Below are 18,692 nucleotides of genomic sequence, written 5' to 3'. Positions count from 1 at the left end.
AGGTGGTTTGCTACATGGAGCCTGGGTGTTTCTCTGCTTCTCGCCAGCTGGAGAAAAGCCTCTTGGGGTAAAATCTCCTGCCCCATGGCAAAAGTGAGCACCTTGAGTGGGAATGGTAAGAGGCCCCACCAGGGGGGCTGGCCCTGCTTTCCTACCCTCTTCGATAACGGCCACAGAGCATCAGCAGCTGCCTCGCATGCTGGTCTGTGGGTGGCCTTCAGTGGGTGTTTGGCACGGCAGGGAGCAGGCTGGCTGAGTGTTTTTGTGCCTGTCTGAAGGCCACACATAGGCATGGTCCTGCCCTCCTCTTGCCCTGTCCTCGGTTGTTGTGTGGCTTTTAAGCCTTCCCTTGGAGCTGTCAGCGCCAACCGCCTCTGCTCTAGGTGCCCAGAGGAGGAGAGGTGTGCTGGGCTCCAGCCTGGGAAGCCTGGCCCTGGCACTCCTTCCTTTAAATGCCATGTGGGCAAGAGGAAGAGCTGCAGCTACAGGGACCAAAGTTGTGGACATCAGATGAAGCAGCAAGAAACCACACCATCAGGTCAACCCGCAGGAATCTCTAGCCAGACTGTTAAGTTCTAGGACCCCACCCTATAGCGGCCAGCTGGACCAAAGACCTATCTCCAGTGGGCATCAGTGACCCATGAGGAGGAGAAAAAAACCTTGCTGAAGTTTACCCAGGTAGAAAGTAACTATACACATTGAGCTCCAAGACTTTGCAGCAAACTACAATATCTGCAGGAGGTCCCACTGAGATTTGAACTCAGATTCCAGGATTCAAAGTCCTGAGTGCTGCCCATTACACCATGGAACCTGCTCCCATTTTGTTTTCTAGACCCCTGTGTCTCTCGGCTGACTGGTTTGCACTCTGCACTTATTGCTTCCCACCAGCGGCTTCCTCTCGCAGGACTCTCTCTCCTCCTCCAGCGACTGTTGTCCTGCACTATGGGATCCGCGGGTCCTGCCCTGAGTCCCCACATCCCCCTGCTTGGTCTCCATTCCCTGCAGGCTGCAAAAATGTCAGGGGAGGACGCCCCTCCCTTCACTCGGTGCTCCCGCTCATATCGGCCAGCTGCAGCCTCATCTCATGGAACTCGGGCAGCTGTCACTTGATCCGGTTGTACAGTCACAGGATCACTGGCTCCCCAGCCTGGATGCTCTTGTGGAAATCCCACAGGCAACACTGCAGGACTTGGCACCATTGGTTTCTTTGATATTGCGGTGTTTGCCTGACCGCTGGAACAAAGCCGCCAACTCCTCCCTCACCGACTTCCGTCAATCCCTCTGGTTGCCATAGAACCCTCTGATGCTTTCCTGTTCTGCCAACACCTCCAGGCCTCACCCCCCTGCTCCTTTATCTTGCAAGCTCTGGATGTTCAGCTTCCAATGTCCTCTGCCCTGGGTCAGGGACAGGGACAGCCCCAGGCACCAGAGCAGCAAGTGCATGCCTGGGACAGCAAGCTGCAGGGAACGGCCTGCCAGTCACTGTGAGGGTGGCAGTCAGGCTGCCTTCAGCAGCATGCCTGCAGGAGGTCCTCTGGTAATGTGGATGTTGCCTCTCTCCTGATTCCTGAGGAAAGGAACCTTTCCAGGAAATGGCCATGGATTCTGGGAATCTGCATGTGGCTGGTGGAGAAGCACCAGGAATCATTTGGCTCCTGGCACACAAGGCAATTTAAAACTGGGTGCCCAGACAGGGGCTTGAACTCTGGATCCTCAGGTTAAGAGCTTGATGTGCTACCAACTGAGCTAGTTGAGACCATCTGGCCTGTTCACCACAAGAGCGAGCAGATAGGCAAAAGAGAGGCAAAAAATGTCCCCAGAACCCCTCCTCTTTTTCTGCACAGCCGCTGACTGTCAGCAGGATTACTCCTCCTCCTCCCTTCTGTGCCTCAGTGTGACTAAATCTCCACACCTAGACAGCCGGTCCATCCGCTGCACCCCAATCCCCCATGCCTGAGCCTCCCTTCCAAAGCCCTGCACCCGGCTCCATAGAATTAAGTCTCACGTGTTGCTGGGAACTCGACTTCTTGTGCCCAGAGAGTCTCAGCCCCCCTCAGTAGATGACCTGAGAAACACAGTGTCTGCCTTTTCCAAAGAAGTGCTTGGAGGGTCTTTTCTTATGTTACCATGTGGCCTAATGGATAAGGCGTCTGAGTGTGGATCAGAAGATTGAGGGTTTGAGTCTCTAGGTGGTTGTGTTTCTGCAGTTTTACTATTGTGCTGAACGTCCTGCTCCCTTCAGGGCTGGAACCTCTTCTTGGCTGCTCAGGCCAATGCTCTGGCTTCAGCTAGAGCCTGGGAAGGAGTTGGGGGTTGGGTGTCACAAAGGCTGCGGCAGGAGCCCCAGGTGCTTCCAGTCTAGCCTTTGCCCTTCCTGACTTACCAAAGAAAGTGGGCGGCAGCCTGGGCTAGCGTGTGCACCTGTCCCTGTGCTGGAGGGTACTTGCTACATAGCGTCTTGGGAGCCTGGGTGTTTCTCTGCTTCTTGCCAGCTTGGGAAAAGCCTCTTGGGGTAAAATCTCCTGGCCCACAGCAAAAGCGAATACCTTGAGTGGGACCAGTCAGAGGCCCCACCATGGGGGCTGGCCCTGGGCCCTGCTTTCCTACTATCTTCTGATGTTGGCTACAGAGCATCAGCAGCCGCTCTGCATGCTGGTGACCTTCAGTGGGTGTTTGGCATGGCAGGGAGCAGCCTGGCTGGGTGTTTTTGTGCCTGTCTGAAGGCCACACCTAGATATGGTCCTGCCCTCAGTTGCTCTGTGGCTTTTAAGCCTTCCCTTGGAGCTGTCAGCACCAGCTGCCCAGAGGAGGAGAGGTGTGTGGGGTCACTTTTACAGATGCCCCTTCCTTGGTACTGCTCTTGCTCAGCTGCACAGAAGAGTTTTCATCCCCAACCCCTGCTTAGCAGCCCTCTGGCACCATTCCTGAGGCTGCCCTGCCTCACTTTCTTCCCACCATGTTGGGAAAGACAGCTCTCATCATTAAAGGTCAGATGGGCCAACTACGGGCAAGTAAGCCCCTTCTGTGTTTTCCTACTGCAGATCCCAAGGTCAGGAACTCACCTTGGGTGGAGGCACTGCTGTGCTCCCAGAGGGCAAGCCATCTCTGCACAAAGCATAATGACAGGGCCTGCCAAAGCCCAGGATTGAACCAGGGACCTTTAGATCTTCAGTCTAACGCTCGCCCAACTGAGCTACTTTGGCAGTTGCATGACAGTATTTTGGCCTGTTGCTTCTCTATCTGGGATGTTTTTGTCAGCAGTCGCACACAAAAAGGACAGGAAAAGAATGGCTGCTTCACACCCCCACTGGAGGAACCCGGCGCCCTTAGCTGTGGTGAGTAAGAAGTGTCTGTTGGCTGACAGGGCCTGTCCCCCAGGAGCTGGAACAGCAGCTGCTGCCTCCCCCTTGGCTCCAGGCTGTGGGAAATGCTCATTGCCTGGCTGCATGGGCGGATGTTGCTCCGTGCTCTGGAGAGCGTCTGTATAGGTCTTTCAACCCCCCGTCTTCAATGAGACAGTCTGGTAAGGTCTCAAGTGTCCCCTCCGGCCTGGCAGCTGAGAGTCTGTGCAGACATCAACCCCCCTGCCAGCCCCAGAGCCAGCAGCAGCGCCAGGCCCCCCCCCCAGCACCACAGGGGCACTCAATGCACTTACTGTGGGGAAATGGCTCCTTAGTGTCCAGCTGCTAGAGTGAGAGTCAGGAGAGAGCAGTGTCTGGCTCACCTTGGGGGAGAGAAGAGACCTGATGAGTGCGGATCTCCCTCAGCCTCCCCCGCAATGCTGGTCAGTTGTATTGTCACTGTGATAGTCAGTGCTTCCCTTCAGGGCCGGCCCTAGAGGGGTCCGGGGCAAATCCCATGGAGTCACTGACTTGGCTCCTTTCACACACTAGAGAGAGGAGCAGAACCAGGGTTATGGCTGATCTATGGGGCACTAGGTGAGTGGCAGAGGCTACAGGCACTGAGAGTTTGCCTGACACCTCAGGGACACAGGGGGAGCTGGTGTCCCAGGCATCTCTATGAAAGGAGCAGAAGAGGATTTACTTGGGGTGGGGAGAGACTTGAGAGTGTCTCAGGGGGTTGTACACAGGGAATTGCTCGGATAAGATACTGGCTAAAACACAGGCCTCGCTGTGAGCAGGATTTGAACCTGCGCAGAGGAACCCTATTGGATTTTAACTCCAACACCTTAACCACTCAGCCATCACAGCTGAAGTATAAAGGTGCCCCAATGCCAGAGAAACTGGTAAAGAATCACAATGACCAGGTGTGAAGTCATCTGAACTACAGAATTCCCACCGCAAACCTGGCTCCCAAAGCACAGGGGGGATTTGGGTTTGTTCTCTTTGCTTAGCCATGTGCAGTCGCACAGAGAGCGCGTTTAAAAGTCTCCCCTCTCACAGAGCGGGAATAGGAAATTATTCTCAACTTGAAGCCTGATGCGAATGAGGATGTCCGGACCACAGGGCTAGGGACTGACCTTTGCTATAGAAACCAGTGACACACGGAACCAGGCTAAGGAAAATGTTTCCTGGAGTCAATAACTGGATTAGCAGCAGTATTGTGCAGAGAAATGTCTCACAAGAGGAGACAGCACATTGGTGGTTTGGTAGCAGAAGTCACAGCTACAGCAGGGGAGGTCTAGCTTTGGTTTCTGGCCAACAGAGGAAGGAGTTTTATTATCTCCAAATTTCAGTAGAAAAATTCAGACCCAAACTGTGTGTGGTGGGAGTTTCTCTGGTTTCGTTTGTTTTTCTCATTTGAAATGTCCTTGATCATTTTTCTGGGAAAACTATTTGGACAAGGCAAAGGAAGAGTTAGAACAATTACAAATCTCCATGGGAGTAAAGAGGGTCTCTCAGCACCAGGGGAGGGGTGGAGATTTTCATGGAAGGGAGTTGAGGAGATAAATGAGAGGCTTTTGCTCCAGCAAAGGGAGCGGCTTGGGAGTTTCATTTTTACCAAGTGAATCCCCCCCACACACACACACTGCTTCCCTGCTGCTGCTACCCCAGCTCAAATCTCACTGACACCCCCAGCATGTGACCTACAGCTTTCTCCTGACAAAGCCCTTATCTATCAGAGACAAAATCCCCTCATCTGCCCCTTCTCCCAGCTCAGCCCTCTGCCCCCAGAGCCCAGGACAACCCTGACCTAGCCATGCTGGGGGGTTGGGCTTAATCTTCAAGGTCGAGCGCAAAATCTTCAGCCGGGGATGTTTCGCTCCCTTCCCACCTCGGCCCAAGCGGCAAGGGGGAAATGGATGAGACACGCCGGCTGGAAGACACCTCTCTCCCACTTCTCTATAGCCTTCTGTGACGTTATTAATATGAACTGGGACCGTAGGGATCATTGTTGCCACCACTGTTATATATGTGCAGCAAATATTGTGCAAAGGTTGTCGTGTGAGGTGTCTATGACAAGGTTATGATTTGCTGGTTATAATTATGCTGGCTGTATGTGCGTTCCATTTTTGTATTTGAAGTTATGAATATGGGCTATGTACTTGTATCTCAAATGTATTTGATTCCAAGTAGCCTCAGTGTCATCAGCCCCCAAGTCCTTCAGGAGTCCATAGCAAAGAGACCCCTCCACCCACAATCCTGGACTCCCTGGGAGGTGCCTCCCCCCCCCAATCCAATGGCGCATCAAGGATTAAAGTGGCAGCATCTAGTGTCAGTGGAGTTCAGTGGCTCAGGCCAGACACCTGAGCTGGGGACCCACCCCCATAGCACTGCTCGAGGGCCTGGGCCCGGAGTGTTCACAGCCCCTTCCTTACCCCTCCGAGCCCAGCCTGGCTCCTCACCTGGAATAAAGCAGAAGCGTCTGTCGGCCTCGCTGCTGTCCAAGTTCCAGGTGCTGCTGTTGTCCCACAGGAAGCAGGCCGAGCTGCTGGGGCTGGGAGAGGGATCCTCCACCTCCTGCCCTGGGAAGGCTGGAAGGTCCCCACTGACCGGGCAGGGCGATGCCTCCTGCTGGAAATCGGGGCTGGGCTCCTGGGGCTGCTGCTGCCCACACAACAAGCCCCAGAACCACCCTGCCCGGTTCTGCACCAGGGCTGGGTCCTGCTTGCCCAGCTGCATCCTGGCCCAGCTCCATTTTGGCCTTGACGGTGCCTCTCCCACCTCGGCGCCTGCACCGGGAGCAGGTTTCCTCTTCCAGAAGGCTGGGCACTTCCACCTCCTGGCCCGGCCGCGAGCTCCTTCCCCGCCATTGGGGACGGTTGGGCCGCTCGGCTCCTGGGGAAGATGGCAGCTGCTTTCCACAGGCTCTGGGGCCGCCTGCAGAGCCTTCTTCCTGAACATCCTCAGGAGCCTGGCCATCCTGGAACCGAGCGGGGAGCAGATGTGAGTCTGGGGTCAAGGCAGCCTCTCACTAACCAACTTGTTTGGTCTCTCCCCATCCTTGCCCCAGCCAGAGCAGCTCCTCCTCCCCCCACAGGGGTGCAGGGAGTGTAAGCTACACACACTGGCAGGAGTTCATTGCATGATCTGCTCCCCCTCAACCTTCCCCCTCGTCATCCCTGGGGCTGCAAGAACCGGGGAGTCTCGTCCTTTTCGAGCACTGGGGTCAGTCACAAAGACCATTGGTCACTTTGGACAAGCAGCTCCCTCCTGCCAGCCCAGGACACACTCACACTTCCTCCCACCCATTCCCCACCCAGGCTAGAGAAGGAACAGAACCCAGGAGTCCAGACTTCTCCTGGGAAACCATTCCCCACTTCAAAGTCCCTAGACATAGCAAGGCCAGGGCCCCTTCGTTTCCCAGTGATTTCCATGCTCAGCAGCTCCCCGGGTCCGGCCCAGCTCAGAGACTCTCAGCCTGGGGAACAGTCTCCCACAAGGGAAGGGCTGGGAGCCCCATTGCTGGGACCTTGCCAAACACGCTGGAGACGGCTCTGGAGAAGCCCCTCCCCAGTCTGAGAGTGAGGGGCTTCTGGGGGCTGTTTGCAAAACTAATGTCCTTTGGGAGAGATTCTCTCCCCCTCTTTCTGCCTCTCCCCAGACAGACAGGGGATGCCACCATGGAGCCCTAATGCCACTCACTTGCTCTGGTGATGAAGCGATGGATGGAGGATGTTCAATGTCATCCCTCGCCCTTCTCCTCACTCTCCAAGCCCAAGACAGGCTGGAGAGGAGGGTGGTGACCTGAGGAGTTACCCTGCCCAGCCAGCAGGCAGGGTGATGACACTGGGCGATCAGCTGGCTGTGAAAACAAGAGTCTGTCTTATTGCCAGGGAAAGGAGAAACTTGGCCAGCAGCAGGGGGTGCAGAACATCACCCTAGTGCAGGGGTGACAGCGCCTCCAGGATCCTGAAATCCCAGCACTTTACACACCTTCCTGGAGCCTCCCAACCCCCCTGGGCTGTCAGAACTGCAACCCCAACCCTACTGATGAGAAACAAACCTGGGGAGGGGAAGCTACTGACTCAGGGTCACACCAAGTGTCAGAAGTATAGATGGGACCCAGCAGTCCTTCTTTCCAGGCCCCTTTGCTAACCACTGCTGCACACTCCCTCCCACAGCTGGCAATTACAAGCAGGCCCTCATGGCCGCTCCCCCTGCCTATGAGAGGGAGTGTGCTCCGCTGGAGACACTGGACCAGGTGACTGGGAGTCAGGACTCCTGAGTTCCATTGATGGGATTTCATACTTTCCCGCTATTGAAAAGTGCTGGGAATCTCCCAGACAAAGCTGCTCTGACAGTGCTAATCAGCATCTGACCATTCAAGGACGGAGCGCACTGCCCAAGAGGAGGAGTGTTTGGCTCTGGGGTTTCACTTCATCCCAGTCTAGAGAGAGGGGCCCAGCCATGGAGTTTGGCTCAAGAAGACCAATTCTCCAGTTTGTTAAGGGCATTTTGAATTCCAGTCCTGTGATCCAAAGTGCTTGGTGTCATTTGCAAATTTTAGAAGCATGCTCTCCACTCCATTTTCCAAATCAGTAATGAAAATATTGAATAGTACCAGACCCCAGACTGATCCCTGCCAGACCCAACAGGTACATCCTCTCTGTTGGACAGCCAGATATGGAGAAGGGCTCTTGGAGTCTGGGCTTTCAACCAGCTCTGCACCCACATCACACTGATTGCATCTAGACCACATTTCCCTGGTTTGCTTGTGAGACTGTCCTACGGGACTGTGTCAAAAGCCTTAGTAACACCGAGCTAGATCCCATCTACTGTTTACCCACCTTCACTAGGCCCAGAACCCTGCCGAAGAAGGAAAGAGGATTGGTTTGGAATGATTTGTTCTTGACAAATCCATGCTCACTAGTCCTAAGAACCAAACTATCCTGTTGGTGCTGCTGACAAACTGATAGTTTAAGAATGTACTCCAGTATCTCTCCAGCTATGGAAGTGAGGCGAGCTAGTAAGTCTCAGAGTTCTCTTTGTTCCCTTTTAAAGATAGGTCCTGTCTTGTTGAAGGGTGGGAAGATGTTCTTCTTCAGGGATCTCAGACGAGAACTGGAGCACAACACCTGGTTTGTTAAGGCCACAAAAACAGAGGCAGGAACCTCTTCTCTCCTCCTGGCAAAGAACCCCAGGTACCTGAGAGATAGGGACACACATCCATGAATGGGCTTTAAAAAAGGCAGTGGTTAAAAAGTTTTGCCCCAACCATTTCTTGTTTCCACAGACTAGACATTTTAGCAAACTTCAGAATTCCTTGGTGCTAAACACCGGGAAACTCCCCTTTCTCCTTCACAGAGGGTTTGAACGCCCCTTATATCACCCAGGCTAAGGACTGCCTAGAGTTCGAGAACTGTCCCTGTTCCCATTGGACAGATGGGGAGGAGCCTGAGGTCCAGAGAAAGGAAGTGACCTACCCAAGGGCCTACACAGCAAGGCGGTGGCAGAGCCAGAAAGAGAAGCCACCGGTCCTGACTCCTGTTCTAACAACCAGGAAACCTCCATTCCCCAGAGGCAGGGATAGAGCTCAGGAATTGAGATGGTGGAGAAATTTAATTGAAACCATTTCTATCAGAAAATTCCATTCAGACTAAACCACTTTCTTTCTCGAAATCAAAATAAATGGGATGAAAGTTCTTTGCAAAAATATTTTGTTGCAAAACAAAAGCATCTCCTGTTTGTCAGAGTGTGTTAAATTGCCTCATTGCACACAAAGAGGAGACACTTAGATTACAAACATGAGATAAGATGCTTCACTCTGAGCTAAGTAGTTGCTACTCTTAACAATTTCAAAATAAAAAAAATACAAATAAAAGAGACTATTTCAGCTAGTCTATTATGTCATAATTTGCTCTGAGCAAAGGTAATAGGACACCTCATACTGTGCACTACCCCTAGTGACACTCTCCAATGGATCCCCATCCTCCACCCACCGTGAGGTAGGTAGAAGCGGATCGTTATTATCCGTACTTGAAAGAGGGAGAAGCTAAGGCTGAGAAAGGAGAATTGACTTGTCTTAGGTCACACAGCCAGCCAGTGGCAGAGTTGGGAATAGGACCCAAGAGCCCTGATTTTCAAACTAACCATCAGATCTTGAATTTCAAACATTGACTGACTTTAGTAAAGTGTTCTCAAATGAGCTGCAGACCAACACTGCACAGTAATTATTCAGCAAGTATTGTAGGAGAACTGCAATGTTAGAGAGAATCATGAACTATTCAGAGACTATTAATGCACTGAAGCAGCAGAATTCATCAAACATATAACTGGTTCTGACTTATTTCCTTGGTCTTCAAAGAGAGCAACAAGGACCTGAGTCTCCTCCCTGTCAATAACCCCCTGCTCAGCCAGTCAGGGTAGAGACTGAGAACAGGAGGCCGAGGGTTTTCACCAGAGAGCCCAAAGGATGGCCCAAGTCACCAGTGGGGATCACTGCCCGAGCACTATTTCAGCTCCACATTTCTGGGTGGACCTCCCACAGTGTGTGCTGCCGAGCACTCCCCCGCAACACACACACACACACACACCGCTCCTGGTGTTGGGAGGGGAACAGGTGAAAGGACAAAAGAAGAAAGAGACAAAGAGAAAGGAGGGAGAGATGGATGGAGGAAAAGGTGAAACAAAAAGGACAAACCCTAATGTCCCAGTGATTCTAAAGGACAAAATCCCAGGTGCAGAATAAAATTCTGCATCCTTAAACGTGTATTTTCCATGCCTAGATTTCAACTGTCAACAGAGAGATCAGACTGAACAGGTTTCAAACCTCGAGGAGGCTCTTACCTTCTAAACAGGGACATCTGTTTTCTAGTAAAATCACAAAAAGGGAAGGAGAAAACTCAAAAGAGGTTCCTCCTGGCGCTCACGTCCATGAACCTGAATACTCTCTCAGTCCTCAAAGAGAGACCTGGAGAAGGAGACTTGCTGAAGCAAAGCCGCAGAGGTCTCTGAGGTTTCCCCGGCCCTTCGCCCCTGTCCTACCTGGCTGATGTTGCATCTTTCTGTGAGGTCACCACCTCCCCACCACCTTTGACCAATAGTGTGAGGTCCTGCAAAAGGCCTTTGTGATGTCACTGCCACACCCCTCCCTTGCTGTGATAATGTCCTGCCCCTGGCCAGGCACTTTAGAGGTTTGAGCTACTCCCTGTGGATCACCCCACTCAAGGAGCATTCGTTCTAGGAAGCAAGCCGGCTAGACAGTAATACATCAGACGCTTCTCCCAGCACTACACTCAGTTTTTCAGAAATTAGTCAACTTTATGGCCAGAAGAGACCATTAGAGCATCTAATCTGACCCCCTGCATAGCACAGGCCTCCTGTATGACACAATAGCTAATTTTGGGGCAAACACATTCCACAAAGGCATCTAGTTTTCATTAAATGACATCAGGAGATGGCAAATCCACCACTTTCCTTGGTAGCTTGTTCCTGTGGTGAATCATCCTCGCTGTTGCATATTTGTGTCTTATTTGTAATATGAATTTGTCTCTTTTCACCTTCCAGCCATTGGGTCTTGTTATGACTTTCTCTGCTAGACTAAAGAGCCCTTTCATACCCAATCTTTTCTCTCCATTAAGGCCCTTCAACACTTCAATGAAGTCACCTTTCAATCTTCTTTTGATAAGCTAAACAGGTTGAGCTCATTCAATAGCTCACTAGAAGGCATTTTTCTCCAGCCCTCAGAACATTTGTTGGCTCTTTGCTCATCAGAATCCTGAACCCCAACTGGATGTGGTTCTTGTTCTTCTGCACAACATAGCTCCTGGAGAAGAGGGATCTGCAAATGCACATTCATATGATACCTTTATTTAATTGATGAAAACATAAACTAGACACTAAGAGGATTGGAACTGATTTCAGCTGATGGACAGCTTCGCTAGGTTTTTATGCATTTGGACAGTGAAATGTTGAATGTTTACATTCATATCAAGCCCCCCATATAGTGGAGCTCCTGAACATAATGGAGAATGGAAATGAAAATGTTTTCCTTTTTTTTAAAAAAAAGAAAGAAAGTTATAGAAGAACACTGGGGTTTGAAGTGAGGACCACATGAGCTGCAAACAAACACTCTACCACTGAGCTATATCCCCATGACAACAGGTGCATGGAATCGTGATCTCCAGGACTTTGAAGGACAAACCCTGCTGCATCGACGTCCTTCACCATTCCCAGACCACAGATGGTTTTAAAAATGGGGTTTTATTAAACTTCTTAAATGTGGTAAACACCACAACTTGCACACCCACCGATATAGCTTCTCCCACTGACATAGCTGCCACCTCTTGGGGAAGTGAATCAACTACACCCACAGGAAAACTCCCTCCCCTCAGCATAGAGCAGTGATTCTCAAACTATGTCAGGACCCCAATGTGAGATGTGACCCTGTTTAATGGGGTTGCCAGGGCTGGCATTAGACTTGTTGGTGCCTGGGGCTGAAGCCAAAAGTCTGAGTCCCACCACCCAGGGCTGAATCCCTCAAGCTCTGGTTTTCGCCCTCCCCCAACTGGGGCAGGGCTCAGGCTTTGTCTCCTCTGCCTCTGCTCAGTGTGGAGGGGCTTGGTCCCTCTTTCCAGGGCCATGTAGTAAGGTGTTTTTCAGCAGAAGGGGGTTGTAGTGAAAGGAAGTTTGAGAAACCCTGGCAAAGAGCCTCTGAATATGTCTAGACTTGGCTCCCTGTGGCACCATGGGTTATCAGACACTGAAAATACAGCCATGCAGACACCACACACCAACCTTGCCTAGCAGGCAAGAATCAAACCTCCACAGAGAGATGCCTGTTGTTTTTTAACCCAGCTCCCTAAGCACTCAGCCACAACCACTTAACAAAGGGGCTTTTCTACACTATGGTTCTGGTCTCACTGAAGGGTTATTTCCAATTGTTTGCTCAGACCAGCATTAGGGAAAATGGTGCCCTGGGCAAAACTTGTACTTTGGCACTTCCCCATTGCCCCTGAATGATCCCCACTCCCCCTTTACTGCTAGCTCCTGCAAGCCCAACCCTTGCACCTCCTTCACCCCTAATCTTGCCCCCTCCTGTGCCCCCTTTGTCCTTAACTCCCTGTGCCACCAGCCACTGCCCCTCTTCTGCAGCCCCTTCACATGGTTCCAGTGCTGGGGGCCCTGCACTTGTTCTCCCTTTCCCTGGGCTTTGGCATCACTAGCCCTGCTTAGCAAGTAGGGTTCAGTGGTTCCCAAAATGTGGGGCATGACTCCTAGGGGGACACAGAGGAACATTCTTGGGGGCACCTCATGGCCAGCCCCCATGGAGGAAGCACCATTCAGCCTCACTCTGTCCCAGCTCTTCCCCAACCCCACCCTTATCCTGGGGCTCTGGCTTCCAGCTTGGCCTTGACCCCTTTACCCGTCTGCACCTCTCTCTCCAGCAAGCAATAGCCCCACTACCAGCCTCGGTTCTTGACTGCGGCTTCCAAGGGTCCACAGCCATGGTTAAGAGGGCACAGTGTGAAATGTTTGGGGACCACTGGTTTAGGGTGATGTCCTCAATCACTTCTACAAAGTCCAATAAAAGCTATTCCTCATCCACCCACCCACCCCTCCATCAGGACGGACTAGGTATGTTCTGCTGCCCTTCAATCATACAGGAAGGATAATAACATTTCATTCCATTCAATCCTAAAGTGATTTGTAACCCACCACCAGCCAAAACTGGTCATTTTGGGAAAGCAGCCCCATGATGCTGCATACCTAGGCAGAGTAGGTGTGTCTATGCAAACACGGTCTGTTCCTGAAGCCTTTCCCACAGCTGGTCACTAGGTGTGAGGGGGGAGCTCATTCAGCCCCTGCTTCCACTTAGTATTTAAAAACACCTTAGTGTCCCTGTCTCTGCTGGCCTTAGATTTCTCATCTTGTCCATTTCCTGACATCTCAGCTGAGGTGACTGAGTGGTTAAGGCAATAGACTGCTAATCCATTGTGCTCTGCACGCATGGGTTCAAATCTCATCTTCATTGGATGTGTTTAGTCTTCACTCCTCCTTTCTAAACAACCCTCTCCCCTGCAAACAAAAGCCTGCTCAGAAACCCCCTTGCTTTAAACAAAATGTCTAAATCTCACATTTCTAAAAATAAAATTCTCTAGTCCTGTATGTCTTAGCTTTTATCTCAAAACGTAACAGCCTCATAATCTCCTCCAAACACCCTGAGACCTCCCCAAATTATTAAAATACCCCAGTTCTCAGCAAGGCCATGACAGTGACCCACAGCTAGAGTGTCTAGGCTAAGCTGTTCTGAAGGAGGCAACTCAAACATTTTCTCCCTGATTCCCTTGGCAAGGTCTGATTGGGAAAACAAAATTCCCCAAACTGAAAATCTTCAGCTGAAAAACCAGTACTAGCCAATTGGGGACTTTGGTTTGAATGTATTATTATTATTATCTTCTGATTTATGAATCAGTTTTGTCATCCAGGTGTGTTTCCAGCTGTTGATTTGTGGGGGAGACATGCCAAGCCATGATGTCTCTTCCCCTCTTTCATAGTTTCTTCCAACTTTCTAGAAAGCTCCTTTGCTATGATGTGAGGGCGGAGGAGTCTGCAGCTCGACCCTGGCAAAGAGGGGGTGACCACGAGAAGGGGCTGCCACACCAGGGGTTCTTCCTGGAAACCATGGGGGAGCCAAGAGCACACAGGCCTGTCAATCCAGAGCCACTTGGGAATGGTGAGGTGATGGCCTATCACCATCTCCTTGAGAAGGACATTGTGATCCTGTACACAAAGAGGGTTACGCACGGGGAAGTTCACCAAGGCACAGTTAATCGTGAGTGGGAGGAGAAGGACACGTCTGAGGAGCAGATTCCTGACCCAGATGGGGCTACAAAAGTATCTGGGAGCAGCTGGAGCAGCAGCCAGACATCCCCGAGAGTCTGGTCTCCAAATAGATGATGGTTTTCACGATCGGGTTCCCCATCAGGGGATCGAAGACGTATGGGATGGGAGCAGAGCCTGAGAGTGCGAGAGGATTGTGAGAGCAAGAGCCTGAGGAAAAGCTGCAGGAGAAGCAGCAGCACCATGGACTGGGGATAGTGGAGCAGAGAGACATAGGGGGCTGCCCAAGGGTCAGTGGGGAAACACGCCTGGGGTGGCAAGACCCTGGGACAGAGAGAGCTGTGGTGGTGCAGCCGCAGATGCTGAGGGGCTGTGGGACCTGGATGAAGGTCCCCAGGGTGAAGCCCCCCGTCCTGCATATGGCCTGGATCCCTATGCAGACCCAGGAGGGGTCTGGCTGGCTGGTTGTTTGGGTTCTCCAGGATATTGGCTGGGAGGCCCTGTTGGGGGGTGACTGTGTCTCTTTGGGACAGGATCCAGGCCCTGCTCCTGTAACGGCCGAGGGTTTGAATTCAAATCCAGGGAACCAATTGGGTAAGACGGAAATGGTCAGTGAAAATGCAAATGACGTGGCTGGCAGGGGGGAGGGGCTGCTGGGCTCAGGATACCTGGCTACCTGTAACCAGCCCCCTGGGGCTGAGTGGGAGGGAGAGATGCTCCCCGCCCTCCTGCACACCGGAGAGGGGGATCATGTGGCTCTGAGGCTGTGACCAAAGCAAGGAGCTCGCTGCCTGCCCCCACTCGAACCGCCACTCCCTAGGCCCCTCCCAGAGCTGGGGAGGAAAGCCAGTGCCCTGCCCTTACTGGAACCGTCACTTTGCAGGCCCTTCCCAGAGCTGGGGAGGGAAGGCAACGCCCCAACCCCATTCAAACTGCTACTCCCCAGGCACCTTCCAGAGCTGGGGAAGGAAGCCAGCGCCCCGCCCCCACTCAAACCGCCACTCTCCAGGCCCCTGCCAGAGCTAGGGAGGGAAGCCAGCGCCCCGCGCCCGCACGAACGGACACTCCCCAGTCCCCTGGCGGAGCTGGGAAGGGAACCTAGCGCCCCGCCCCTGCAGGAAAGACCGCGTCCCAGTCCCCTCTCAGAGCTGGGAGGGGAACCCAGCGCACCAGCCCCGCAGGAACGGCCAGTCCCCTCGCAAAGCTGGGGAGGGGAGGTAGCACCCTGCCCCCGCAGGAACGGCCACTCCCCAGTCCCCTCGCAGAGATGGGGAGGGAAAGCAGTGCCCCGCCCCCGCTGGAATGGTGGCCCCACAGTCCATTCGCAGAGGTGGGGAGGGAAGGCAGCGCCCCGACCCTCAAGGAACGGCCGCTCCCCAGTCTCTTGGAAGAGCTGGGGAGGGAACCCAGCGCCCCGACTCTGTAGGAACGGCCGCTCCCCAGTCCCCTGGTAGTGCTGGGGAGGGATGGCACTGCCCTGCACCAGCAGGAACGGCCACTACCCAGTTCCCTCGCACAGCTGTAGAGGGAACCCAGCGCTCCACCCCCGCAGGAACGGCAGCTCCCCAGCACCTTGGCAGGGGTGGGGAGGGAAGGCAGCCCCCTGCCCCCGCTGGAATGATCGTTCCCCAGTCCCCTCGCAGAGCTGGGAAGGGAACCCAGCGCCCCACCCCCGCAGGAACGGCCGCTCCTCAGTCCCCTTGCAGAGCTGGGGAGGGATCCCAGCACCCAGCCCCCGCTTGAACTGCTGTTGCTCAGTCTCCTAGCAGAGCTGGGGAGGGGAGCCAGTGCCCCGCCCCCGCCCCAACGGCCGACGCCCACTGCCCTCGCAGGGCTGGAGAGGGAGGACAGCTCCCCGCCCCCGCTGGAGCCACCACTTCCCAGGCCCCTCCAAGAGCTGGGGAAGGAAGCCAGCGCCCCTCCCCCACTCGAACCGCCAATCAACAGGTCCTACCCAGAGGTGGCGAGAGAAGCCAGCACCCTGCCCCCACTGGAACCGCCGCTCCCCATGCCCCTCTAATAGCTGCGGAGGGGAACCCAGCGCCCCGCCCCCGCAGGAACGGCCGCTCCTCAGTCCCTTGCAGAGCTGGGGAGGGAAGGCAGCGCCCCGCCCCCACTGGAGCCGCCACTCCCCAGGCTCCTCCCAGAGGTGGGGAGCGAAACCAGTGCCCCGCACCCACTCGAACCGCCACTCTTCAGGCCCCTCCCAGAACAGCTGGTGCTCTGCCCCTGCTCTAATCGCCACTCCACAGGCCCCTTCCAGAGTTGGGGAGGGAACCCAGAGACCTGCCCCCGATCAAACCGCCACTACCCAGACCCCTACCAGAGATGGGAAGGGATGCAAGCTCCCCGCCCCCGCTCGAACCGCCACCCCCCAGGCCTCTACCAGAGCTGGGGATGGAATCCACCGCCCTGCTCCCACTCGAACCGCCACTCCTCACTCCCCTCCCAGAGCAGGGGAGGGATCCCAGCCCCCCACCCCCGCTGCAACCGCCTCTCTCCAGGCCCCTCCCAGAGCTGGGGAGGGAAGCCAGCGCCCTGCCCCCGCTCTTACCAATTCTCCCCAGGCCCCTCCCAACCATTGGGGTGATCTGCCGAGGGATCCCTCCTTGGAGAAGCTGAGGGAACTTGCTGGCCACAGCTCTGCAAACCCCCTTGGGGAAGGCTGCAGGGACAGAGTCCTGCGGGAGAAGGGATTCCTGACCGGGAATGGGCTCCCCAACGGGAAGTAAAACTGGGGGGAATCGGGAGGCAGCTGGTGATGCCCCAGGAATCCACAGGGTTCTTCCCTTTTGAGCTGCTGGATGGGAGGAGAGTGAGGGGACCCCTGAACCTGGAAGGGGGAGGATTGGGAGGAGAAGGGGGAAGACCCCCTGGGGGATCTCTTCCCTGAGGTGGGACCCAATCTCTCCATGAGGTGTTCCCTGTTCAGAGTCACTGGGAAAGCAGCCCAGAACCTGGAGAGAGAGGTCAAGGACCTGCTGGCTTTAGATGGCATCCAGCCATTCAACAGCCCATTGGCCTAACCTGTGGGGCGGATCCCCAAGGGAGACAGGATGATCTGGTTTAGTGGGGACCATCGATACCTTAAAGCCATCACAGTGTCCAATGCCTACCCCATCCCTAGGCCTGGGGAGATTCTAGAGAAGCTGAGGGGAATGGAGAACATGGCCCTGGCATACAATAACATGTGTGTCTTTAGCCAGACCTGGGAGGAACAGGTGTCCCAGGTGAAGAGGGGGCTGGGCTGCCTCAAGGAGGCAGGACTGACGGTAAAAGCTGAAAAGTGTAAGGTGGGGACGGCAGAGGTGTTGAATCTGGGCCAATAGGTGGGGAGCGGCTGCCCAAACCTAAAACTGGCCAAAAGCCAAGAGGGGGAGCTCTGAACCAAGAAAGCCCCAATCGCAGCCCAGAGTGCTGGGAAAAGACCCAATCCCAGTTTGAACCCCAGGGGTATTGGGGTGGCAAAAGGGTTCAGGCTGCATAATCCTTCCCACATGCGGCCTGCTAGTGCCATCAAGCACACCCGACCTAAGACCCCCCCTGCTGATCACCGCCCCTTGCAGAGACCCCCCAGGCAGCACCTCTCAGACCGCTCCACTCATTCCTTCCCCCTGCAGAGACCCCCCCAGCCAGTCTGTCTCAGACCCCCCCGTTCAGCCCCGCCTGCTGGGATCCCCCAGCCAGCACCTCTCAGACCCCCCTGCTCATCCTCTCCCCCCACAGAGACCTCACAGACAGCGCCTCTCAGACCCCTGCTCCCCGGCACCTTCCCACAAACTCTTGTGTCTCACACCCTCCCCAGCGTGTCCCACCCCTCCCTGGTCTACTTCGCCCCCCACCCCATCTGCGTCCAAGTGCCCCCGACCACACCTCCAGCCCCCCCGGCCCTGTGAAATGCCCCCTGCCTGGGTCCGACCTGCCCCCTTGCCCCTTGACTTGCCCCACCTCAGGGTCCAACCACCCCCCGACCCACATCCCGCCCCTTCAGGTCTAACCACCCCGCATCCCACAACCCCAGATCCGACTGGCCCCTGCGTCCCGCCCCCCCTCGCATCTGATCGTTCCCCATCCCCCCTGTCCTGCTCCACACTCCCTTCACGTACCCTCTGTCACGGACTCACAGATCGTGCCCACTCGTGGCCCCATGCGGTCCGTGGGGGGTGCCCCTTTCAGTGCGACAGCCCTTCTCGGGGGTCCACTCTCACTCTGGGTCAGGCCCCTCCACATCCTGGAGCCACACCTCTCTGAGCTTTAGCACTTCTGTCTCTGCAGTGGGCCCCCTCAGGGAGTCCACATGCTCTGGACCCCCCGGGCCTCCTCACCCCTGAAGAGGTTGATGCCTCCTGTTCTCTAGCCTGGAGTGACTCTCAGCCAGCATAAAACAGGAGGGTTTATTGAGAGTTGAACTCAGCACAGGAAACTCTCAGGGCCTCAGCCTTTGCCTCCCTTAGCTCAGCACATCCCAGTCTCCCTGCAGCCAGGTGGTGTGACGAACTTGGACTG

At 54.6% G+C, this 18,692-nt stretch overlaps 1 protein-coding gene and 3 non-coding genes across 4 annotated transcripts in view; all 4 read right to left on the bottom strand.

Annotated features, from left to right (window-relative positions):
• Nucleotides 1-739: 739 nt before the first annotated feature.
• On the bottom strand, nt 740-811 carry TRNAQ-UUG (transfer RNA glutamine (anticodon UUG)). Its single transcript has one exon. It is a non-coding gene; the product is annotated as a tRNA-Gln (tRNA).
• A 2,319-nt stretch (nt 812-3,130) lies between these two features.
• On the bottom strand, nt 3,131-3,203 carry TRNAF-GAA (transfer RNA phenylalanine (anticodon GAA)). Its single transcript has one exon. It is a non-coding gene; the product is annotated as a tRNA-Phe (tRNA).
• A 926-nt stretch (nt 3,204-4,129) lies between these two features.
• On the bottom strand, nt 4,130-4,211 carry TRNAL-UAA (transfer RNA leucine (anticodon UAA)). The gene has a single exon. It is a non-coding gene; the product is annotated as a tRNA-Leu (tRNA).
• Nucleotides 4,212-4,737: 526 nt separating this feature from the next.
• Nucleotides 4,738-18,692, bottom strand: part of LOC127035712 (uncharacterized) — a 193,376-nt gene continuing 179,421 nt past the window's right edge. The window contains exons 2-4 of the mRNA XM_050925987.1: nt 7,047-7,206; nt 5,807-6,324; nt 4,738-4,792 (exon numbers count right to left, since the gene is read on the bottom strand). Coding sequence (XP_050781944.1) covers nt 4,776-4,792; nt 5,807-6,324; nt 7,047-7,090 — 579 coding nt within the window. The 5' untranslated portion in view covers nt 7,091-7,206 and the 3' untranslated portion in view covers nt 4,738-4,775. The remainder of the gene's footprint in view (nt 4,793-5,806; nt 6,325-7,046; nt 7,207-18,692) is intronic.

The sequence above is a fragment of the Gopherus flavomarginatus genome, chromosome 16, assembly GCF_025201925.1.
Source record: "Gopherus flavomarginatus isolate rGopFla2 chromosome 16, rGopFla2.mat.asm, whole genome shotgun sequence".
NCBI classification, from domain to species: domain Eukaryota; kingdom Metazoa; phylum Chordata; order Testudines; family Testudinidae; genus Gopherus; species Gopherus flavomarginatus.
The sequence above is the reverse complement of the archived record's forward strand: the minus strand, read 5'-3'. Positions and strand labels throughout refer to the sequence as shown.